Raw genomic sequence first — 26,869 nt, forward strand, 5'->3', positions numbered from 1 at the left:
CTAACCCTAACCCTGACCCAGGGCCTACCTCTAACCCTAGACTAACCCTAACCCTGACCCAGGGCCTTCCTCTAACCCTAGACTAACCCTAACCCTGACCCAGGGCCTACCTCTAACCCTAGACTAACCCTGACCCAGGGCCTTCCTCTAACCCTAGACTAACCCTAACCCTGACCCAGGGCCTACCTCTAACCCTAGACTAACCCTGACCCAGGGCCTTCCTCTAACCCTAGACTAACCCTAACCCTGACCCAGGGCCTTCCTTTAACCCTAGACTAACCCTGACCCTGACCCAGGGCCTACCTCTAACCCTAGACTAACCCTGACCCAGGGCCTACCTCTAACCCTAGACTAACCCTAAACCTGCTCCCCGCCCTGGAGAAACGCATGGCAGAGTGGTGAGTTAAACCCTGACCCTAGTCCCTAACCTCTAACCCTAACAGCCCAGGATCCATGGATTCAGGGGATCCAGGAAAGAGACTTCTCAGAGTCATTAAGCTCCCAGCAGCTTTCCCTCCCTCTGACCATAACCCTGGCCTGGACACACACACACACACACACACACACACACACACACACACACACACACACACACACACACACACACACACACACACACACAAACTTCCTCTAACCCTGACCTCTCCTCTCTCTCCCGCAGGGATTTGAACCCGCGCATCGGGGACATCCTGCAGAAGCTAGCCCCCTTCCTGAAGATGTACGGAGAGTACGTGAAGAACTTTGACCGGGCCATGGAGCTGGTCAACACCTGGATGGAGAGGTCGTCCCAGTTCAAAGCCATCGTCCACCACATCCAGGTAGGGGTTATGGTAGGGTTATGACATCCAGGTAGGGGTAATGGTATGACATCCAGGTAGATGTTAGGGTATGACATCCAGGTATGGATTATGGTAGGGTTATGACATCCAGGTAGGGGTAATGGTAGGGTTATGACATCCAGGTAGGGGTTATGGTAGGGTTATGACATCCAGGTAGGGGTAATGGTAGGGTTATGACATCCAGGTAGGGGTAATGGTATGACATCCAGGTAGGGGTAATGGTAGGGTTATGACATCCAGGTAGGGGTAATGGTAGGGTTATGACATCCAGGTAGGGGTAATGGTAGGGTTATGACATCCAGGTAGGGGTAATGGTATGACATCCAGGTAGATGTTGGGGTATGACATCCAGGTATGGGTTATGGTAGGGTTATGACATCCAGGTAGGGGTTATGGTATGACATCCAGGTAGGGGTTATGGTATGATATCCAGGTAGGGGGTATGGTATGACATCCAGGTAGGGGTTATGGTAGGACATCCAGGTAGGGATTATGGTAGGGTTATGACATCCAGGTAGGGATTATGGTAGAAAAATCCAGGTAGGGGTTATGGTATGACATCCAGGTCATGGTTTATGGTAGGGTTATGACATCCAGGTAGGGGTTATGGTAGGACATCCAGGTAGGGGGATATGGTAGGGTTATGACATCCAGGTAGGGGTAATGGTATGACATCCAGGTAGATGTTAGGGTATGACATCCAGGTATGGATTATGGTAGGGTTATGACATCCAGGTAGGGGTAATGGTAGGGTTATGACATCCAGGTAGGGGTTATGGTAGGGTTATGACATCCAGGTAGGGGTAATGGTAGGGTTATGACATCCAGGTAGGGGTAATGGTATGACATCCAGGTAGGGGTAATGGTAGGGTTATGACATCCAGGTAGGGGTAATGGTAGGGTTATGACATCCAGGTAGGGGTAATGGTAGGGTTATGACATCCAGGTAGGGGTAATGGTATGACATCCAGGTAGATGTTAGGGTATGACATCCAGGTATGGGTTATGGTAGGGTTATGACATCCAGGTAGGGGTTATGGTATGACATCCAGGTAGGGGTTATGGTATGATATCCAGGTAGGGGTTATGGTATGACATCCAGGTAGGGGTTATGGTAGGACATCCAGGTAGGGATTATGGTAGGGTTATGACATCCAGGTAGGGATTATGGTAGAAAAATCCAGGTAGGGGTTATGGTATGACATCCAGGTCATGGTTTATGGTAGGGTTATGACATCCAGGTAGGGGTTATGGTAGGACATCCAGGTAGGGGTTATGGTAGGGTTATGACATCCAGGTAGGGGTTATGGTATGACATCCAGGTAGGTTTATGGTAGGGTTATGACATCCAGGTAGGGATTATGGTAGAAAATCCAGGTCAGGGGTTATGGTATGACATCCAGGTAGGGGTTATGGTATGACATCCAGGTCAGGGATTATGGTAGTACATCCAGGTAGGGAATATGGTATGACATCCAGGTAGGGGGGATGGTAGGACATCCAGGTAGGGAATATGGTATGGCATCCAGGTAGGGGTTATGGTAGGACATCCAGGTAGGGAGAGATGACCAGTTTACAGAGGAGTATAGAGTGCAGTGATGTGTCCTATAAGGAGCATTGGTGGCAAATCTGATGGCCGAATGGTAAAGAACATCTAGCCGCTCGAGAGCATCCTTACCTGCCGATCTATAAATTACGTCTCCGTAATCTAGCATGGGTAGGATGGTCATCTGAATCAGGGTTAGTTTGTCAGCTGGGGTGAAAGAGGAGAGATTACGGTAGAGGAAACCAAGTCTAGATTTAACTTTAGCCTGCAGCTTTGATATGTGCTGAGAGAAGGACACTGTACCATCTAGCCATACTCCCTAGTACTGGTATGAGGTGACTACCTCAAGCTCTAAACCCTGAGGTAATAATCACACCGGAAAGAAAAGATCCAGTGGTGGCAGGTAGCCTAGTGGTTAAGAGCATTGTGCCGGTAACCTGAAGGTTGCCGGTTCAAATCCCTAAACTGGCAAGGTGAAATAATCTGCTCTTGAGCCCAACCCCCAAACAACTACTTCCTGGATCCTGATGACCTTGATTAAGGCAAATCCCCGCATTTCTCTGGTTCAGAGGGGTTGGGTTAAATGTGGAAGACACATCTTGGCTGAATGCATTCAGTTGTACAACCTGACTAGGCATCCCCTAGCCAGTGTTGTATTTTAATGTTAACTCTAGTGCAATTGTGTTTCCATTGCTAGGGCTGACTGTGAGAATCAACCATTTCTGCATAATCAAATCAGTTGTTTTGTGAGAATCACAAAGTCCACAGATAGCCATAGTTATATAAATGGCAGCTGAAAAGTACCAGTGGCCTGTGTTTGGTCCTCAGCTGAGAGCAAGTCCACAAGGAGCCATGGACCAGTGAGACACGGGTGCCGGCCCGCCTAGATGGAAACAGAAAATCTGATGAGTATTTTGGGTAAAACACTGGGGTAAATCCTGTGTAAAACTCTGGGGTAAATCCTGTGTAAAACACAAGGGAAAATCCTGTGTAAAACACTGGGGAAATCCTGTGTAAAACACTGGGGTAAATCCTGGATAAAACACTGGGGTAAATCCTGGGTAAAACACTGGGGTACATCCTGGGTAAAACACTGGGGTAAATCCTGGATAAAACACTGGGGTAAATCCTGGGTAAAACACTGGGGTAAATCCTGTGTAAAACACTGGGGTAAATCCTGGGTAAAACACTGGGGTGATTCCTGTGTATAAAACTGGGGTAAATCATGGATAAAACACTGGGGTAAATCATGTGTATAAAACTGGGGTAAATCATGTGTAAAACACTGGGGTAAATCCTGGGTAAAACACTGGGGTAAATCCTGTGTATAAAACTGGGGTAAATCCTGTGTAAAAAATACTCCGTTAGTGAGTGTGACCATTCATCGTAGTGTAATGCATATAAATATCAGACTTTCTGAATTTCTTTATAAAAGTAATCTACACATCTTTATAAAAGTCAAAAAGAAGTAGTGAGGTTAAAATGAACAAGATCACGATGAGAATAATACTGTCCTATAGTCGACAGTAGGTAGCTGTGTGAGGGGCTGACAGTTAACCCAGGTAGAATACTGTCCTATAGTAGACAGTAGGTAGCTGTGTGAGGGGCTGACAGTTAACCCAGGTAGAATACTGTCCTATAGTCGACAGTAGGTAGCTGTGTGAGGGGCTGACAGTTAACCCAGGTAGAATACTGTCCTATAGTAGACAGTAGGTAGCTGTGTGAGGGGCTGACAGTTAACCCAGGTAGAATACTGTCCTATAGTAGACAGTAGGTAGCTGTGTGAGGGGCTGACAGTTAACCCAGGTAGAATACTGTCCTATAGTAGACAGTAGGTAGCTGTGTGAGGGGCTGACAGTTAACCCAGGTAGAATACTGTCCTATAGTAGACAGTAGGTAGCTGTGTGAGGGGCTGACAGTTAACCCAGGTAGAATACTGTCCTATAGTAGACAGTAGGTAGCTGTGTGAGGGGCTGACAGTTAACCCAGGTAGAATACTGTCCTATAGTAGACAGTAGGTAGCTGTGTGAGGGGCTGACAGTTAACCCAGGTAGAATACTGTCCTATAGTCGACAGTAGGTAGCTGTGTGAGGGGCTGACAGTTAACCCAGGTAGAATACTGTCCTATAGTAGACAGTAGGTAGCTGTGTGAGGGGCTGACAGTTAACCCAGGTAGAATACTGTCCTATAGTAGACAGTAGGTAGCTGTGTGAGGGGCTGACAGTTAACCCAGGTAGAATACTGTCCTATAGTAGACAGTAGGTAACTGTGTAAGGGGCTGACAGTTAACCCAGGTAGAATACTGTCCTATAGTAGACAGTAGGTAGCTGTGTGAGGGGCTGACAGTTAACCCAGGTAGAATACTGTCCTATAGTCGACAGTAGGTAGCTGTGTGAGGGGCTGACAGTTAACCCAGGTAGAATACTGTCCTATAGTCGACAGTAGGTAGCTGTGTGAGGGGCTGACAGTTAACCCAGGTAGAATACTGTCCTATAGTCGACAGTAGGTAGCTGTGTGAGGGGCTGACAGTTAACCTAGGTAGAATACTGTCCTATAGTAGACAGTAGGTAGCTGTGTGAGGGGCTGACAGTTAACCCAGGTAGAATACTGTCCTATAGTCGACAGTAGGTAGCTGTGTGAGGGGCTGACAGTTAACCTAGGTAGAATACTGTCCTATAGTAGACAGTAGGTAGCTGTGTGAAGGGCTGACAGTTAACCCAGGTAGAATACTGTCCTATAGTCGACAGTAGGTAGCTGTGTGAGGGGCTGACAGTTAACCTAGGTAGAATACTGTCCTATAGTAGACAGTAGGTAGCTGTGTGAAGGGCTGACAGTTAACCCAGGTAGAATACTGTCCTATAGTAGACAGTAGGTAGCTGTGTGAGGGGCTGACAGTTAACCCAGGTAGAATACTGTCCTTTAGTAGACAGTAGGTAGCTGTGTGAGGGGCTGACAGTTAACCCAGGTAGAATACTGTCCTATAGTAGACAGTAGGTAGCTGTGTGAGGGGCTGACAGTTAACCCAGGTAGAATACTGTCCTATAGTCGACAGTAGGTAGCTGTGTGAAGGGCTGACAGTTAACCTAGGTAGAATACTGTCCTATAGTAGACAGTAGGTAACTGTGTAAGGGGCTGACAGTTAACCCAGGTAGAATACTGTCCTATAGTAGACAGTAGGTAGCTGTGTGAGGGGCTGACAGTTAACCCAGGTAGAATACTGTCCTATAGTAGACAGTAGGTAGCTGTGTGAGGGGCTGACAGTTAACCCAGGTAGAATACTGTCCTATAGTAGACAGTAGGTAGCTGTGTGAAGGGCTGACAGTTAACCCAGGTAGAATACTGTCCTATAGTAGACAGTAGGTAGCTGTGTCTAGTTAGAATCAGCCTAGTACCACCCTGTCCTGTTGTCTGTCAGAACCAGCCTAGTACCACCCTGTCCTGTTGTCTGTTAGAACCAGCCTGGTACCACCCTGTCCTGTTGTCTGTTAGAACCAGCCTAGTACCACCCGGTCCTGTTGTCTGTTAGAACCAGCCTAGTACCACCCTGTCCTGTTGTCTGTTAGAACCAGCCTAGTACCACCCGGTCCTGTTGTCTGTTAGAACCAGCCTAGTACCACCCTGTCCTGTTGTCTGTTAGAACCAGCCTAGTACCACCCTGTCCTGTTGTCTGTTAGAACGAGCCTAGTACCACCCTGTCCTGTTGTCTGTTAGAACCAGCCTAGTACCACCCTGTCCTGTTGTCTGTCAGAACCAGCCTAGTACCACCCTGTCCTGTTGTCTGTTAGAACCAGCCTAGTACCACCCTGTCCTGTTGTCTGTCAGAACCAGCCTAGTACCACCCCGTCCTGTTGTCTGTTAGAACCAGCCTAGTACCACCCTGTCCTGTTGTCTGTCAGAACCAGCCTAGTACCACCCTGTCCTGTTGTCTGTTAGAACCAGCCTAGTACCACCCTGTCCTGCTGTCTGTCAGAACCAGCCTAGTACCACCCTGTCCTGTTGTCTGTCAGAACCAGCCTAGTACCAACCTGTCCTGTTGTCTGTTAGAACCAGCCTAGTACCACCCTGTCCTGTTGTCTGTTAGAACCAGCCTAGTACCACCCTGTCCTGTTGTCTGTTAGAACCAGCCTAGTACCACCCTGTCCTGTTGTCTGTCAGAACCAGCCTAGTACCACCCTGTCCTGTTGTCTGTTAGAACCAGCCTAGTACCACCCTGTCCTGTTGTCTGTCAGTACCAGCCTAGTACCACCCTGTCCTGTTGTCTGTTAGAACCAGCCTAGTACCACCCTGTCCTGTTGTCTGTTAGAACCAGCCTAGTACCACCCTGTCCTGTTGTCTGTCAGAACCAGCCTAGTACCACCCTGTCCTGTTGTCTGTTAGAACCAGCCTAGTACCACCCGGTCCTGTTGTCTGTTAGAACCAGCCAGGTACCACCCTGTCCTGTTGTCTGTTAGAACCAGCCTAGTACCACCCTGTCCTGTTGTCTGTTAGAACCAGCCAGGTACCACCCTGTCCTGTTGTCTGTTAGAACCAGCCTAGTACCACCCTGTCCTGTTGTCTGTTAGTACCAGCCTAGTACCGCCCTGTCCTGTTGTCTGTTAGAACCAGCCTAGTACCACCCTGTCCTGTTGTCTGTCAGAACCAGCCAGGTACCACCCTGTCCTGTTGTCTGTTAGAACCAGCCTAGTACCACCCTGTCCTGTTGTCTGTTAGAACCAGCCAGGTACCACCCTGTCCTGTTGTCTGTCAGAACCAGCCTAGTACCACCCTGTCCTGTTGTCTGTTAGAACCAGCCTAGTACCACCCTGTCCTGTTGTCTGTTAGAACCAGCCTAGTACCACCCTGTCCTGTTGTCTGTTAGAACCAGCCTGGTACCACCCTGTCCTGTTGTCTGTTAGAACCAGCCTAGTACCACCCTGTCCTGTTGTCTGTTAGAACCAGCCTAGTACCATCCTGTCCTGTTGTCTGTTAGAACCAGCCTAGTACCACCCTGTCCTGTTGTCTGTTAGAACCAGCCTAGTACCATCCTGTCCTGTTGTCTGTTAGAACCAGCCTAGGACCACCCTGTCCTGTTGTCTGTTAGAACCAGCCTAGTACCACCCTGTCCTGTTGTCTGTTAGAACCAGCCTAGTACCACCCTGTCCTGTTGTCTGTTAGAACCAGCCTAGTACCACCCGGTCCTGTTGTCTGTCAGAACCAGCCTAGTACCACCCTGTCCTGTTGTCTGTTAGAACCAGCCTAGTACCACCCTGTCCTGTTGTCTGTTAGAACCAGCCTAGTACCACCCTGTCCTGTTGTCTGTCAGAACCAGCCAGGTACAACCCTGTCCTGTTGTCTGTTAGAACCAGCCTAGTACCACCCTGTCCTGTTGTCTGTTAGAACCAGCCTAGTACCACCCTGTCCTGTTGTCTGTTAGAACCAGCCAGGTACCACCCTGTCCTGTTGTCTGTTAGAACCAGCCTAGTACCACCCTGTCCTGTTGTCTGTTAGAACCAGCCTAGTACCAACCTGTCCTGTTGTCTGTTAGAACCAGCCAGGTACCACCCTGTCCTGTTGTCTGTTAGAACCAGCCTAGTACCACCCTGTCCTGCTGTCTGTGAGATATTAGAGGTTGTGACTCCTATAGTGTGGCTCTGAGCTTCTGATTGTGTATTTTGTATAGTCTAAATGTCTTATTAGCCGCTAACTTGACCGAGGCATGTAAATGTATGTACTAACTGTAGCTGAGTGTTGGCTAGCTGGTTTGAAGTGCGTGTTTAGCTGTCTCGCACTAGGTTGCAGAAGTGATACTGCACACTGAGTGTACAAAACATTAAGAACAGCTTCCTAACGTTGATACTTTATAATGAAATATCACATGCATTATAAAGTATCAACGTTAGGAAGCTGTTCTTAATGTTTTGTACACTCAGTGTGCAGTATCACTTCTGCAACCTAGTGCGAGACAGCTAAACACGCACTTCAAACCAGCTAGCCAACACTCAGCTACAGTGTATACGGAGCATTCAGACCCATTGACTTTTTCCACATTTTGTTAGGTTACAGCCTTATTCTTAAATTAATTCAATTGTTTCCCCCCCCCTCAAGAATGTACACATAATACCCCATAATGACCAAGCCGAAACAAATTTGTAGAAATTTTTGCTAATAAAAAAAATGAAATATCACATTTACATAAGTATTCAGACCCTTTACTCAGTACTTTGTTGAAGCACCTTTGGCAGCGATTACAGCCTTGAGTCTTCTTGGGTATGACGCTACAAGCTTGGCACACCTGTATTAGGGGAGTTTCTCCCATTTTTCTCTGCAGATCCTCTCAAGCTCTGTCAGATTGGATGGGGAGTGTTGCTGCAAAGCTATTTTCAGGTCTCTCCAGAGATGTTCGATTGGGTTCAAGTCCAGGCTCTGGCTGGGCCACTCAAAGACATTCAGAGACTTGTCCCGAAGCCACTTATTGTCTTGTGCTTAGGGTCGTTGTCCTGTTGGAAGGTGAACCTTCACCCTAGTCTGAGGTCCTGAGCGCTCTGGAGCAGGTTTTCATCAAGGATCTCTCTGTACTTTGCTCCGTTCATCTTTCCCTCGATCCTGACTAGTCTCCCAGTCCCTGCCGCTGAAAAACATACCCACAGCATGATGCTGCCACCACCATGCTTCACCGTAGGGATGGTGCCAGGTTTCTTCCAGAAGTAACGCTAGGTAGTAAGGCCCGAAGAGTTTAATCTTGGTTTCATCAGACTAGAGAATCTTGTTTCTCATGGTCTGAGAGTCCTTTAGGTGTCTTTTGGCAAACTCCAAGCAGGCTGTCATGTGCTTTTTTACTGAGGAGTGGCTTCCGTCTGGTTACTCTACCATAAAGGCCTGATTGGTGGAGTGCTGCAGAGATGGTTGTCTTTCTGGAAGGTTCTCCCATCTCCAAAGAGGACCTTTTGAGCTCTGTCAGAGATGGTTGTCCTTCTGGAAGGTTCTCCCATCTCCACAGTGGAACTCTGGAGCTCTGTCAGAGTGCCCATCGGGCTCTTGGTCACCTCCCTGACCAAGGCCATACTCCCCAGATTGCTCAGTTTGCCGGGCGGACAGCTCTAGGAGTCTTGTTGGTTCCAAACTTCTTCCATTTAAGAATGATGGAGGCCACTGTGTTCTTGGGGACCTTCAATGCTGCAGACAGTTTTTGGTACCCTTCCCCAGATATGTGCCTCAACACAATCCCGTCTCAGAGCTCTACGGACAAATCCTTCGACCTCAAAGCTTGGTTTTTGCACTGTCAACTGTGGGACCTTATATAGACAGGTGTGTGTGCCTTTCCAAATCATGTCCAATCAATTGAATTTACCACAGGTGGACTCCAATCAAGTTGTAGAAACATCTCAAGGATGATCAATGGAAACAGGATGCACCTGAGCTCAATTTCGAGCCTCACAGCGAAGGGTCTGAATACTTATTGAAATAAGTTATTTATTTTCTATTTTTAATACATTTGCAGAAAATGCTAAAATCTTGTTTTCGCTTTGTCATATTGTGTGTAGATTCAGGAGGATTTTTTTATTTATTTAATCCATTTTAGAATACGGCTGTAACATAACAAAACGTGTAAAAAGGGAAGATGTCTGAATACTTTCCGAATGCTCTGTATAAATGGTATAATGATTGTCTTTCGTCCTACTTCCATATTCTCTTTGTTCCCTGTGAAAGCCTGCAGTGACTGCAAAGTGTATATTTTGGCTGTGTGTGTTTCTAGTCTCTCACTCTGCCTTGTTCTGTGAACAGTATGTGTTTGTGCCCACCTGGGTGTGTGGGGTTTCCATGTGTATTTTCTCACCTGCGTCTGTGTGTGTGTGTGTGTGTGTGTGTGTGTGTGTGTGTGTGTGTGTGTGTGTGTGTGTGTGTGTGTCCTCAGAGAGAGGAGCGCTGTGATAACCTGACCCTACAGCACCACATGTTGGAGCCGGTTCAGAGGATTCCTCGCTACGAGCTGCTGCTGAAGGACTACCTGCACCGCCTACCTGACGACCATGATGACTTTCAACATGCACAGAGTGAGTGGCCCTGCATCATGCACCACTACACACACACACACACACACACATATACACACACACACACACACACACACACACACACACACACACACACACACACACACACACACACACACACACACACACACACACACACACACACACACACACACACACACACACACACACACAGAGACGTTAGGAAGACATTAGGAACCATGCTGGGCCACCAAAAACATTGTCTTTCAAAGGCCAGGGTTTGATAGAAGCAAGGATGGCAGGTAAGTCTAGAGGAATGAGCCCATTCCAGGACTGGGGAATGGGTAGAGTCAGGAGCGAACATCCAGTTAGTCAGGCCCCGGCAAGGGAACGCTGCACCTCACGGACATGGTTCTCTATACCCCATAACGAATGCAGCCGCTAGAGGGGAGGGTTTCGGGGTCCGACGGTGGTAGCAGTGAGGTCTATAGAGACGTGAGAGTGCATCAGACTTGGACGTTCTTGGACCCCGGAGCGTTTAAGAGATGGTAAAGGTGAACCGAGTGAATAAGCAGGTCCCATCGAGCTTGCCTCTGAGTTGAGGTGCTTGGCGGTGCAGAGATATTCCAGGTTCAGTCCACACTAAGAATGTTCCGCCCCCTTCTAACCAGTGCCTCCACTCCTTCAGCGCAATCTTCACCATGAGTCGTTCTCGATTTCTCACGTCGTAATTCCTCTCGGTGGTGTTAAGACGATGGGAAAGGAAAGCGCAGGGATGCAGCTTTTGGTCCTGGGCAGACCACTGGGACAGGACAGACCTCCACCACAAACTGACTGACCGGGACAGATCCGGATGGATTAAGATGTGAGCTGTGATAAATAGATGCTTGAGGTCTGAGAACGCCCGGTCAGCAGCTGGTGACCACCTGAACGGGACCTTGGGAGAGGTGAGTGCTGAAAGGGGGGGAAGCCAAGGTGCTGTAACCCCGGATGAAACGGCGGTAGAAATGACCAAACCCCAGGAAGCATTGCAGCTGCACTCTTGCGGTGGGTTGAGGCCAATCCACCACCGCTCTCACCTTGCCAGGATCCATCTGCATATGTCCTGTATCCTAGGAAGGAGATGGTGGAGCGATGGAATTCGCATTTTTCTGTTTTAACAAAAAGCTGGTTCAGCACACCAACATCAAAACCTCATCCCAACTGTAAAGTATGGTGGAGGGAGCATCATGGTTTGGGGCTGCTTTGCTGCCTCAGGGCCTGGACAGTTTGCTATCATCGATGGGAAAAACAAATTCCCAAGTTTATCAAGATATTTAGCAGGAGAATGTAAGGCTATCTGTCCGCCAATTGAAGCTCAACAGAAGTTGGGTGACGCAACAGGACAACGACACGAAACACTGAAGTAAATCAACAACAGAAGGAAGTACTCCTTCTGGATTGGCCCAGTCAGAGTCCTGACCTCAACCCGATTGAGATGCTGTGGCATGACCTCAAGAGAGCAGTTCACACCAGACATCCCAAGAATTTTGCTGAACTGAAACAGTTTTGTAAAGAGGAATGGTCCTAAATTCCTCCTGACCGTTGTGCAGGTCTGATCCACAACTACAGAAAACGTTTGGTTGAGGTTATTGCTGCCAAAGGAGGGTCAGCCAGTTATTAAATCCAAGGGTTCACATACTTTTCCCACCCTGCACTGTGAATGTTTACACGGTGTGTTCAATACAGACATGAAAACATATAATTGTTTGACTCGATGCTGTAATCACTGCCAAAGGTGCTTCAACAAAGTACTGAGGAAAGGGTCTGAAAACTTATGTAAATGTTATATTTTCGTGTTTTATTTGTAATAAATTTGCAAACATTACAAAAAAAGTATTTTTGCTTTGTTATTATGGGGTATTGTATGTAGATCAATGAGGGAAAAAATTATTTAATACATTTTAGAATAAGGCTGTTACCTAACAAAATATGGAAAAAGTCAAGGGGTTTCAATACTTTCCGAAAGCACCGTAATGTATTGTATCATTATAAATGTATATAACATAGTATATGTAATGTATTGTATCATTATAAATGTATATAACATAGTGTATGTAATGTATTGTATCATTATAAATGTATATAACATAGTGTATGTAATGTATTGTATCATTATAAATGTATATAACATAGTGTATGTAATGTATTGTATCATTATAAATGTATATAACATAGTGTATGTAATGTATTGTATCATTATAAATGTATATAACATAGTGTATGTAATGTATTGTATTATTATAAATGTATATAACATAGTGTATGTAATGTATTGTATCATTATAAATGTATATAACATAGTGTATGTAATGTATTGTATCATTATAAATGTATATAACATAGTGTATGTAATGTATTGTATTATTATAAATGTATATAACATAGTGTATATAATGTATTGTATCATTATAAATGTATATAACATAGTGTATGTAATGTATTGTATCATTATAAATGTATATAACATAGTGTATGTAATGTATTGTATCATTATAAATGTATATAACATAGTGTATGTAATGTATTGTATCATTATAAATGTATATAACATAGTATATGTAATGTATTGTATCATTATAAATGTATATAACATAGTGTATGTAATGTATTGTATCATTATAAATGTATATAACATAGTGTATGTAATGTATTGTATCATTATAAATGTATATAACATAGTGTATGTAATGTATTGTATCATTATAAATGTATATAACATAGTGTATGTAATGTATTGTATCATTATAAATGTATATAACATAGTGTATGTAATGTATTGTATTATTATAAATGTATATAACATAGTGTATGTAATGTATTGTATCATTATAAATGTATATAACATAGTGTATGTAATGTATTGTATCATTATAAATGTATATAACATAGTGTATGTAATGTATTGTATTATTATAAATGTATATAACATAGTGTATATAATGTATTGTATCATTATAAATGTATATAACATAGTGTATGTAATGTATTGTATCATTATAAATGTATATAACATAGTGTATGTAATGTATTGTATCATTATAAATGTATATAACATAGTGTATGTAATGTATTGTATTATTATAAATGTATATAACATAGTGTATATAATGTATTGTATCATTATAAATGTATATAACATAGTGTATGTAATGTATTGTATCATTATAAATGTATATAACATAGTGTATGTAATGTATTGTATCATTATAAATGTATATAACATAGTGTATGTAATGTATTGTATCATTATAAATGTATATAACATAGTGTATATAATGTATTGTATTATTATAAATGTATATAACATAGTGTATGTAATGTATTGTATCATTATAAATGTATATAACATAGTGTATGTAATGTATTGTATCATTATAAATGTATATAACATAGTGTATATAATGTATTGTATCATTATAAATGTATATAACATAGTGTATGTAATGTATTGTATCATTATAAATGTATATAACATAGTGTATGTAATGTATTGTATCATTATAAATGTATATAACATAGTGTATATAATGTATTGTATCATTATAAATGTATATAACATAGTGTATGTAATGTATTGTATCATTATAAATGTATATAACATAGTGTATGTAATGTATTGTATTATTATAAATGTATATAACATAGTGTATGTAATGTATTGTATCATTATAAGTGTATATAACATAGTGTATGTAATGTATTGTATCATTATAAATGTATATAACATAGTGTATATTATGTATTGTATCATTATAAATGTATATAACATAGTGTATGTAATGTATTGTATCATTATAAATGTATATAACATAGTGTATGTAATGTATTGTATCATTATAAATGTATATAACATAGTGTATGTAATGTATTGTATCATTATAAATGTATATAACATAGTGTATGTAATGTATTGTATCATTATAAATGTATATAACATAGTGTATGAAATGTATTGTATCATTATAAATGTATATAACATAGTGTATGAAATGTATTGTATTATTATAAATGTATATAACATAGTGTATATAATGTATTGTATCATTATAAATGTATATAACATAGTGTATGAAATGTATTGTATCATTATAAATGTATATAACATAGTGTATGAAATGTATTGTATTATTATAAATGTATATAACATAGTGTATGTAATGTATTGTATCATTATAAATGTATATAACATAGTGTATATAATGTATTGTATCATTATAAATGTATATAACATAGTGTATGTAATGTATTGTATCATTATAAATGTATATAACATAGTGTATATAATGTATTGTATTAATATAAGTATATATAACATAGTGTATATAATGTATTGTATCATTATAAATGTATATAACATAGTGTATATAATGTATTGTATTAATATAAGTGTATATAACATAGTGTATATAATGTATTGTATTAATATAAGTATATATAACATAGTGTATATAATGTATTGTATTATCTTAAGTGTGTATAATGTATTGTGTAAAATGTATTGTATTATTATAAGTGTATATAATTGTATTACTATAAGTGTATATAATGTATTGTATTATTGGAAGTGTGTATAAATATTGTATATAATGTACTGTATTATTAGAAGGGTGTATAATTTATCGTATTATTATAAGTGTATATAAGGTATTCAAATCACTTACTTACAAGCCCTTTACCAACAATGCTGTTCAAGAAATAGAGTTAAAAAAAAATATTTTCTAAATAAAATAAAATAGACAGATTAAAATAATTCTAATATATCTAAAAGTAACACAATACATTTACATAACAATAACGAGGCTCTATACAGGGGGTACCGGTACAGAGTCAATGTGGAGGCTATATACAGGTGGTACCGGTACAGAGTCAATGTGGAGGCTATATACAGGGGGTACCGGTACAGAGTCAATGTGGAGGCTATATACAGGGGATACCGGTACAGAGTCAATGTGGAGACTATATACAGGGGGTACCGGTACAGAGTCAATGTGGAGGCTATATACAGGTGGTACCGGTACAGAGTCAATGTGGAGGCTATATACAGGGGGTACCGGTACAGAGTCAATGTGGAGGCTATATACAGGGGGTACCGGTACAGAGTCAATGTGGAGGCTATATACAGGGGGTACCGGTACAGAGTCAATGTGGAGGCTATATACAGGGGGTACCGGTACAGAGTCAATGTGGAGGCTATATACAGGGGGTACCGGTACAGAGTCAATGTGGAGGCTATATACAGGGGGTACCGGTACAGAGTCAATGTGGAGGCTATATACAGGGGGTACCGGTACAGAGTCAATGTGGAGGCTATATACAGGGGGTACCGGTACAGAGTCAATGTGGAGGCTATATACAGGGGGTACCGGTACAGAGTCAATGTGGAGGCTATATACAGGGGGTACCGGTACAGAGTCAATGTGGAGGCTATATATAAGGGGTACCGGTACAGAGTCAATGTGGAGGCTATATACAGGGGGTACCGGTACAGAGTCAATATGGAGGCTATATACAGGGGGGTACCGGTACAGAGTCAATGTGGAGGCTATATACAGGTGGTACCGGTACAGAGTCAATGTGGAGGCTATGTACAGGGGGTACCGGTACAGAGTCAATGTGGAGGCTATATACAGGGGGTACCGGTACAGAGTCAATGTGGAGGCTATATACAGGGGGTACCGGTACAGAGTCAATGTGGAGGCTATATACAGGGGGTACCGGTACAGAGTCAATGTGGAGGCTATATACAGGGTATTACGGTACAGAGTCAATGTGGAGGCTATATACAGGGGGTACCGGTACAGAGTCAATGTGCAGGCTATATACAGGGGGTACCGGTACCGAGTCAATGTGGATGCTATATACAGGGGGTACCGGTACAGAGTCAATGTGGAGGCTATATACAGGGGGAACCGGTACAGAGTCAATGTGGAGGCTATATACAGGGGGTACCAGTACAGATTCAATGTGGAGGCTATATACAGGGGGTACCGGTACAGAGTCAATGTGGAGGCTATATACAGGGGGTACCAGTACAGATTCAATGTGGAGGCTATATACAGGGGGTACCGGTACAGAGTCAATGTGGAGGCTATATACAGGGGGTACCGGTACAGAGTCAATGTGGAGGCTATATACAGGGGGTACCGGTACAGAGTCAATGTGGAGGCTATATACAGGGGGTACCGGTACAGAGTCAATGTGGAGACTATATACAGGGGGTACCGGTACAGAGTCAATGTGGAGGCTATATACAGGGGGTACCGGTACAGAGTCAATGTCTCCAGAGGGGGAAAAGGCGTTGTCCTGCCCTCTTCACAACTGTCTTAGTGTGTTTGGACCATGATAGTTTGTTGGTGATGTGGACACTAAGGAACTTGAAACTTTCGACCCGCACGACTTCAGTCCTGTTCGGCCCTCTTTTTCCTGTAGTCCACGATCAGCTCCATTGTCTTGCTCACATTGAGGGAGAGGTTGTTGTCCTGGCACCACACTGCCAGGTCTCTGACCTCTTCCCTATAGGCTGTCTCATCGTTGGTGGTGATCAGGCCTACCACTGTTGTGTCGTAAGCAAACTTTATGATGGTGTTGGAGTCGTGCTTGGCCACGCAGTCATTGGTGAACAAGGAGTACATGAGGGGCCTCTTTACTGTTGATGTTGAGACTGGTGTTTTGTGGGTACTATTTAATGAAGCTGCCAGTTGAGGACTTGTAAGGCTTCTATTTCTCAAACTAGGCACTCTACTTGTCCTCTTGCTCAGTTGTGCACCGGGGCCTCCCATTCCTCTTTCTATTCTGGTTAGGGCCAGTTTGCGCTATTCTGTGAAGGGAGTAGTAACGCAACAACATGTGGAGAAAGTCAAGGGGTCTGAATACTTTCCGAAGGCACTGTAATGTATTATGTGCCGTCAGATGTAACACATGCAAGAGAATGCAGGAAAATTACATCAGAAGAGCAAGTCAGTATATGAATCAGTTACACTGTGAAATGGTTTAGTTGCTGGAAGTAATAAAATCTCTTTTGTGTCTTTTCAGAATCTCTGGAGTTAATCGCCACAGCTGCAGAGCACTCCAACACAGCCATCAGAAAGATGGTGAGTCCTTTAACAGCTGCAGAGCACTCCAACACAGCCATCAGAAAGATGGTGAGTCCTTTAATAACAGCTGCAGAGCACTGAAACACAGCCATCAGAAAGATGGTGAGTCCTTTAACAGCTGCAGAGCACTGAAACACAGCCATCAGAAAGATGGTGAGTCCTTTAACAGCTGCAGAGCACTCTAACCCAGCCATCAGAAAGATGGTGAGTCCTTTAACAGCTGCAGAGCACTCTAACCCAGCCATCAGAAAGATGGTGAGTCCTTTAACAGCTGCAGAACACTCCAACACAGCCATCAGAAAGATGGTGAGTCCTTTAACAGCTGCAGAGCACTGAAACACAGCCATCAGAAAGATGGTGAGTCCTTTAACAGCTGCAGAGCACTGAAACACAGCCATCAGAAAGATGGTGAGTTCTTTAACAGCTGCAGAGCACTGAAACACAGCCATCAGAAAGATGGTGAGTCCTTTAACAGCTGTAGAGCACTCCAACACAGCCATCAGAAAGATGGTGAGTCCTTTAACAGCTGCAGAGCACTGAAACACAGCCATCAGAAAGATGGTGAGTCCTTTAACAGCTGCAGAGCACTCCAACACAGCCATCAGAAAGATGGTGAGTCCTTTAACAGCTGCAGAGCACTCCAACACAGCCATCAGAAATATGGTGAGTCCTTTAACAGCTGCAGAGCACTCCAACACAGCCATCAGAAAGATGGTGAGTCCTTTAACAGCTGCAGAGCACTGAAACACAGCCATCAGAAAGATGGTGAGTCCTTTAACAGCTGCAGAGCACTCCAACCCAGCCATCAGAAAGATGGTGAGTCCTTTAACAGCTGCAGAGCACTCCAACACAGCCATCAGAAAGATGGTGAGTCCTTTAAAAGCTGCAGAGCACTGAAACACAGCCATCAGAAAGATGGTGAGTCCTTTAACAGCTGCAGAGCACTGAAACACAGCCATCAGAAAGATGGTGAGTCCTTTAACAGCTGCAGAGCACTCCAACACAGCCATCAGAAAGATGGTGAGTCCTTTAACAGCTGCAGAGCACTCCAACACAGCCATCAGAAATATGGTGAGTCCTTTAACAGCTGCAGAGCACTCCAACACAGCCATCAGAAAGATGGTGAGTCCTTTAACAGCTGCAGAGCACTGAAACACAGCCATCAGAAAGATGGTGAGTCCTTTAACAGCTGCAGAGCACTCCAACACAGCCATCAGAAAGATGGTGAGTCCTTTAACAGCTGCAGAGCACTCCAACGCAGCCATCAGAAAGATGGTGATTCCTTTAACAGCTGCAGAGCACTCCAACACAGCCATCAGAAAGATGGTAAGTCCTTTAACAGCTACAGAGCACTGAAACACAGCCATCAGAAAGATGGTGAGTCCTTTAACAGCTGCAGAGCACTGAAACACAGCCATCAGAAAGATGGTGAGTCCTTTAACAGCTGCAGAGCACTCTAACACAGCCATCAGAAAGATGGGGAGTCCTTTAACAGCTGCAGAGCACTGAAACACAGCCATCAGAAAGATGGTGAGTCCTTTAACAGCTGCAGAGCACTGAAACACAGCCATCAGAAAGATGGTGATTCCTTTAACAGCTGCAGAGCACTCCAACACAGCCATCAGAAAGATGGTGAGTCCTTTAACAGCTGCAGAGCACTCCAACACAGCCATCAGAAAGATGGTGAGTCCTTTAACAGCTGCAGAGCACTGAAACACAGCCATCAGAAAGATGGTGAGTCCTTTAACAGCTGCATAGCACTGAAACACAGCCATCAGAAAGATGGTGAGTCCTTTAACAGCTGCAGAGCACTGAAACACAGCCATCAGAAATATGGTGAGTCCTTTAACAGCTGCAGAACACTGAAACACAGCCATCCGAAAGATGATGAGTCCTTTAACAGCTGCAGAACACTCCAACACAGCCATCAGAAAGATGATGAGTCCTTTAACAGCTGCAGAACACTCCAACACAGCCATCAGAAAGATGGTGAGTCCTTTAACAGCTGCAGAGCACTGAAACACAGCCATCAGAAAGATGGTGAGTCCTTTAACAGCTACAGAGCACTCCAACACAGCCATCAGAAAGATGGTGAGTCCTTTAACAGCTGCAGAACACTCCAACACAGCCATCAGAAAGATGGTGAGTCCTTTAACAGCTGCAGAGCACTGAAACACAGCCATCAGAAAGATGGTGAGTCCTTTAACAGCTGCAGAGCACTCCAACACAGCCATCAGAAAGATGGTGAGTCCTTTAACAGCTGCAGAGCACTGAAACACAGCCATCAGAAAGATGGTGAGTCCTTTAACAGCTGCAGAGCACTGAAACACAGCCATCAGAAAGATGGTGAGTCCTTTAACAGCTGCAGAGCACTGAAACACAGCCATCAGAAAGATGGTGAGTCCTTTAACAGCTGCAGAGCACTCCAACACAGCCATCAGAAAGATGGTGAGTCCTTTAACAGCTGCAGAGCACTGAAACACAGCCATCAGAAAGATGCTGAGTCCTTTAACAGCTGCAGAGCACTGAAACACAGCCATCAGAAAGATGGTGAGTCCTTTAACAGCTGCAGAGCACTGAAACACAGCCATCAGAAAGATGGTGAGTCCTTTAACAGCTGCAGAGCACTGAAACACAACCATCAGAAAGATGGTGAGTCCTTTAACAGCTGCAGAGCACTCCAACACAGCCATCAGAAAGATGGTGAGTCCTTTAACAGCTGCAGAGCACTCCAACACAGCCATCAGAAATATGGTGAGTCCTTTAACAGCTGCAGAGCACTCCAACACAGCCATCAGAAAGATGGTGAGTCCTTTAACAGCTGCAGAGCACTGAAACACAGCCATCAGAAAGATGGTGAGTCCTTTAACAGCTGCAGAGCACTCCAACACAGCCATCAGAAAGATGGTGAGTCCTTTAACAGCTGCAGAGCACTCCAACGCAGCCATCAGAAAGATGGTGATTCCTTTAACAGCTGCAGAGCACTCCAACACAGCCATCAGAAAGATGGTGAGTCCTTTAACAGCTACAGAGCACTGAAACACAGCCATCAGAAAGATGGTGAGTCCTTTAACAGCTGCAGAGCACTGAAACACAGCCATCAGAAAGATGGTGAGTCCTTTAACAGCTGCAGAGCACTCTAACACAGCCATCAGAAAGATGGGGAGTCCTTTAACAGCTGCAGAGCACTCCAACGCAGCCATCAGAAAGATGGTGATTCCTTTAACAGCTGCAGAGCACTCCAACACAGCCATCAGAAAGATGGTGAGTCCTTTAACAGCTACAGAGCACTGAAACACAGCCATCAGAAAGATGGTGAGTCCTTTAACAGCTGCAGAGCACTGAAACACAGCCATCAGAAAGATGGTGAGTCCTTTAACAGCTGCAGAGCACTCTAACACAGCCATCAGAAAGATGGGGAGTCGTTTAACAGCTGCAGAGCACTGAAACACAGCCATCAGAAAGATGGTGAGTCCTTTAACAGCTGCAGAGCACTGAAACACAGCCATCAGAAAGATGGTGATTCCTTTAACAGCTGCAGAGCACTCCAACACAGCCATCAGAAAGATGGTGAGTCCTTTAACAGCTGCAGAGCACTCCAACACAGCCATCAGAAAGATGGTGAGTCCTTTAACAGCTGCAGAGCACTGAAACACAGCCATCAGAAAGATGGTGAGTCCTTTAACAGCTGCATAGCACTGAAACACAGCCATCAGAAAGATGGTGAGTCGTTTAACAGCTGCAGAGCACTGAAACACAGCCATCAGAAATATGGTGAGTCCTTTAACAGCTGCAGAACACTGAAACACAGCCATCCGAAAGATGATGAGTCCTTTAACAGCTGCAGAACACTCCAACACAGCCATCAGAAAGATGATGAGTCCTTTAACAGCTGCAGAACACTCCAACACAGCCATCAGAAAGATGGTGAGTCCTTTAACAGCTGCAGAGCACTGAAACACAGCCATCAGAAAGATGGTGAGTCCTTTAACAGCTGCAGAGCACTCCAACACAGCCATCAGAAAGATGGTGAGTCCTTTAACAGCTGCAGAACACTCCAACACAGCCATCAGAAAGATGGTGAGTCCTTTAACAGCTGCAGAGCACTGAAACACAGCCATCAGAAAGATGGTGAGTCCTTTAACAGCTGCAGAGCACTCCAACACAGCCATCAGAAAGATGGTGAGTCCTTTAACAGCTGCAGAGCACTGAAACACAGCCATCAGAAAGATGGTGAGTCCTTTAACAGCTGCAGAGCACTGAAACACAGCCATCAGAAAGATGGTGAGTCCTTTAACAGCTGCAGAGCACTGAAACACAGCCATCAGAAAGATGGTGAGTCCTTTAACAGCTGCAGAGCACTCCAACACAGCCATCAGAAAGATGGTGAGTCCTTTAACAGCTGCAGAGCACTGAAACACAGCCATCAGAAAGATGCTGAGTCCTTTAACAGCTGCAGAGCACTGAAACACAGCCATCAGAAAGATGGTGAGTCCTTTAACAGCTGCAGAGCACTGAAACACAGCCATCAGAAAGATGGTGAGTCCTTTAACAGCTGCAGAGCACTGAAACACAGCCATCAGAAAGATGGTGAGTCCTTTAACAGCTGCAGAGCACTCCAACACAGCCATCAGAAAGATGGTGAGTCCTTTAACAGCTGCAGAGCACTCCAACACAGCCATCAGAAATATGGTGAGTCCTTTAACAGCTGCAGAGCACTCCAACACAGCCATCAGAAAGATGGTGAGTCCTTTAACAGCTGCAGAGCACTGAAACACAGCCATCAGAAAGATGGTGAGTCCTTTAACAGCTGCAGAGCACTCCAACACAGCCATCAGAAAGATGGTTAGTCCTTTAACAGCTGCAGAGCACTCCAACGCAGCCATCAGAAAGATGGTGATTCCTTTAACAGCTGCAGAGCACTCCAACACAGCCATCAGAAAGATGGTGAGTCCTTTAACAGCTACAGAGCACTGAAACACAGCCATCAGAAAGATGGTGAGTCCTTTAACAGCTGCAGAGCACTGAAACACAGCCATCAGAAAGATGGTGAGTCCTTTAACAGCTGCAGAGCACTCTAACACAGCCATCAGAAAGATGGGGAGTCCTTTAACAGCTGCAGAGCACTGAAACACAGCCATCAGAAAGATGGTGAGTCCTTTAACAGCTGCAGAGCACTGAAACACAGCCATCAGAAAGATGGTGATTCCTTTAACAGCTGCAGAGCACTCCAACACAGCCATCAGAAAGATGGTGAGTCCTTTAACAGCTGCAGAGCACTCCAACACAGCCATCAGAAAGATGGTGAGTCCTTTAACAGCTGCAGAGCACTGAAACACAGCCATCAGAAAGATGGTGAGTCCTTTAACAGCTGCAGAGCACTGAAACACAGCCATCAGAAAGATGGTGATTCCTTTAACAGCTGCAGAGCACTCCAACACAGCCATCAGAAAGATGGTGAGTCCTTTAACAGCTGCAGAGCACTCCAACACAGCCATCAGAAAGATGGTGAGTCCTTTAACAGCTGCAGAGCACTGAAACACAGCCATCAGAAAGATGGTGAGTCCTTTAACAGCTGCAGAGCACTGAAACACAGCCATCAGAAAGATGGTGAGTCCTTTAACAGCTGCAGAGCACTGAAACACAGCCATCAGAAAGATGGTGAGTCCTTTAACAGCTGCAGAGCACTGAAACACAGCCATCAGAAAGATGGTGAGTCCTTTAACAGCTGCAGAGCACTGAAACACAGCCATCAGAAAGATGGTGAGTCCTTTAACAGCTGCAGAGCACTCCAACACAGCCATCAGAAAGATGGTGAGTCCTTTAACAGCTGCAGAGCACTGAAACACAGCCATCAGAAAGATGCTGAGTCCTTTAACAGCTGCAGAGCACTGAAACACAGCCATCAGAAAGATGGTGAGTCCTTTAACAGCTGCAGAGCACTGAAACACAGCCATCAGAAAGATGGTGAGTCCTTTAACAGCTGCAGAGCACTGAAACACAGCCATCAGAAAGATGGTGAGTCCTTTAACAGCTGCAGAGCACTCCAACACAGCCATCAGAAAGATGGTGAGTCCTTTAACAGCTGCAGAGCACTCCAACACAGCCATCAGAAATATGGTGAGTCCTTTAACAGCTGCAGAGCACTCCAACACAGCCATCAGAAAGATGGTGAGTCCTTTAACAGCTGCAGAGCACTGAAACACAGCCATCAGAAAGATGGTGAGTCCTTTAACAGCTGCAGAGCACTCCAACACAGCCATCAGAAAGATGGTTAGTCCTTTAACAGCTGCAGAGCACTCCAACGCAGCCATCAGAAAGATGGTGATTCCTTTAACAGCTGCAGAGCACTCCAACACAGCCATCAGAAAGATGGTGAGTCCTTTAACAGCTACAGAGCACTGAAACACAGCCATCAGAAAGATGGTGAGTCCTTTAACAGCTGCAGAGCACTGAAACACAGCCATCAGAAAGATGGTGAGTCCTTTAACAGCTGCAGAGCACTCTAACACAGCCATCAGAAAGATGGGGGAGTCCTTTAACAGCTGCAGAGCACTGAAACACAGCCATCAGAAAGATGGTGAGTCCTTTAACAGCTGCAGAGCACTGAAACACAGCCATCAGAAAGATGGTGATTCCTTTAACAGCTGCAGAGCACTCCAACACAGCCATCAGAAAGATGGTGAGTCCTTTAACAGCTGCAGAGCACTCCAACACAGCCATCAGAAAGATGGTGAGTCCTTTAACAGCTGCAGAGCACTGAAACACAGCCATCAGAAAGATGGTGAGTCCTTTAACAGCTGCATAGCACTGAAACACAGCCATCCGAAAGATGATGAGTCCTTTAACAGCTGCAGAGCACTCCAACACAGCCATCAGAAAGATGGTGAGTCCTTTAACAGCTGCAGAGCACTCTAACACAGCCATCAGAAAGATGGTGAGTCCTTTAACAGCTGCAGAACACTCCAACACAGCCATCAGAAAGATGGTGAGTCCTTTAACAGCTGCAGAGCACTGAAACACAGCCATCAGAAAGATGGTGAGTCCTTTAACAGCTGCAGAGCACTCCAACACAGCCATCAGAAAGATGGTGAGTCCTTTAACAGCTGCAGAGCACTGAAACACAGCCATCAGAAAGATGGTGAGTCCTTTAACAGCTGCAGAGCACTCTAACACAGCCATCAGAAAGATGGGGAGTCCTTTAACAGCTGCAGAGCACTGAAACACAGCCATCAGAAAGATGGTGAGTCCTTTAACAGCTGCAGAGCACTGAAACACAGCCATCAGAAAGATGGTGATTCCTTTAACAGCTGCAGAGCACTCCAACACAGCCATCAGAAAGATGGTGAGTCCTTTAACAGCTGCAGAGCACTCCAACACAGCCATCAGAAAGATGGTGAGTCCTTTAACAGCTGCAGAGCACTGAAACACAGCCATCAGAAAGATGGTGAGTCCTTTAACAGCTGCAGAGCACTGAAACACAGCCATCAGAAAGATGCTGAGTCCTTTAACAGCTGCAGAGCACTGAAACACAGCCATCCGAAAGATGGTGAGTCCTTTAACAGCTGCAGAGCACTGAAACACAGCCATCAGAAAGATGGTGAGTCCTTTAACAGCTGCAGAGCACTCTAACACAGCCATCAGAAAGATGGTGAGTCCTTTAACAGCTGCAGAGCACTCTAACACAGCCATCAGAAAGATGGTGAGTCCTTTAACAGCTGCAGAACACTCCAACACAGCCATCAGAAAGATGGTGAGTCCTTTAACAGCTGCAGAGCACTGAAACACAGCCATCAGAACGATGGTGAGTCCTTTAACAGCTGCAGAGCACTCCAACACAGCCATCAGAAAGATGGTGAGTCCTTTAACAGCTGCAGAGCACTGAAACACAGCCATCAGAAAGATGGTGAGTCCTTTAACAGCTGCAGAGCACTCTAACACAGCCATCAGAAAGATGGGGAGTCCTTTAACAGCTGCAGAGCACTGAAACACAGCCATCAGAAAGATGGTGAGTCCTTTAACAGCTGCAGAGCACTGAAACACAGCCATCAGAAAGATGGTGATTCCTTTAACAGCTGCAGAGCACTCCAACACAGCCATCAGAAAGATGGTGAGTCCTTTAACAGCTGCAGAGCACTCCAACACAGCCATCAGAAAGATGGTGAGTCCTTTAACAGCTGCAGAGCACTGAAACACAGCCATCAGAAAGATGGTGAGTCCTTTAACAGCTGCAGAGCACTGAAACACAGCCATCAGAAAGATGGTGAGTCCTTTAACAGCTGCAGAGCACTGAAACACAGCCATCAGAAAGATGGTGAGTCCTTTAACAGCTGCAGAGCACTGAAACACAGCCATCAGAAAGATGATGAGTCCTTTAACAGCTGCAGAGCACTGAAACACAGCCATCAGAAAGATGCTGAGTCCTTTAACAGCTGCAGAGCACTGAAACACAGCCATCAGAAAGATGGTGAGTCCTTTAACAGCTGCAGAGCACTGAAACACAGCCATCAGAAAGATGGTGAGTCCTTTAACAGCTGCAGAGCACTGAAACACAGCCATCAGAAAGATGGTGAGTCCTTTTAACACACCCCACACATCGCGGGGCCAAACCACATCGACATTACTCCAACCTCCACCACCCCACCCGTTCGTTCACACCAGATAACCCCCCCCCCAGCAGAGACGATGTCATTTAACGTGAGGTTGTTTTTCATCTTATAGCACCTTCTGGTTCAGTAGGACTGACTCGACTCATTCCTTTAGCTCCTAGCGGAGAAGAAGGCCTCGACAATGTTACTTCATCCAGTCCCTCAATGTACTTACTGTGTGTTCAACCACTGTCTCTGAACGATCACAGGAGCGAATGCGTAAGCTGCTGAAGGTGTATGAGCTGCTGGGAGGAGAGGAGGACATCGTTAACCCTACTAACGAACTCATCAAGGAGGGACACATCCTCAAGCTGTCGGCCAAGAACGGCACCTCACAGGACAGATACCTCATCCTGGTGAGTGACACACGCACGCACGCGCGCACACACACGCACGCACACACACACACACATCTGACAGGACAGATACCTCATCCTGGTGAGTGACACACGCACGCGCACACCCACGCACACACACACGCACGCACACACACACACACCTGACAGGACAGATACCTCATCCTGGTGAGTGACACACACACACACACACACACATCTGACAGGACAGGTACCTCATCCTGGTGAGTGACACACACACACACACACACACCTGACAGGACAGGTACCTCATCCTGGTGAGTGACACACACACACACACACACACCTGACAGGACAGGTACCTCATCCTGGTGAGTGACACACACACACAC

At 44.8% G+C, this 26,869-nt stretch overlaps 1 protein-coding gene across 1 annotated transcript in view; it reads left to right on the forward strand.

Moving 5' to 3' along the window:
* The window catches only part of fgd1 (FYVE, RhoGEF and PH domain containing 1), a 159,560-nt gene that overhangs the window by 102,309 nt on the left and 30,382 nt on the right, over window positions 1-26,869 (forward strand). The window contains exons 6-9 of the mRNA XM_045696112.1: window positions 662-818; window positions 10,277-10,415; window positions 17,451-17,509; window positions 26,370-26,516. Of these exons, the coding sequence (XP_045552068.1) occupies window positions 662-818; window positions 10,277-10,415; window positions 17,451-17,509; window positions 26,370-26,516 (502 nt within the window). The remainder of the gene's footprint in view (window positions 1-661; window positions 819-10,276; window positions 10,416-17,450; window positions 17,510-26,369; window positions 26,517-26,869) is intronic.

The sequence above is a fragment of the Salmo salar genome, chromosome ssa15 (assembly GCF_905237065.1).
Source record: "Salmo salar chromosome ssa15, Ssal_v3.1, whole genome shotgun sequence".
In the NCBI taxonomy this organism is placed as follows: domain Eukaryota; kingdom Metazoa; phylum Chordata; class Actinopteri; order Salmoniformes; family Salmonidae; genus Salmo; species Salmo salar.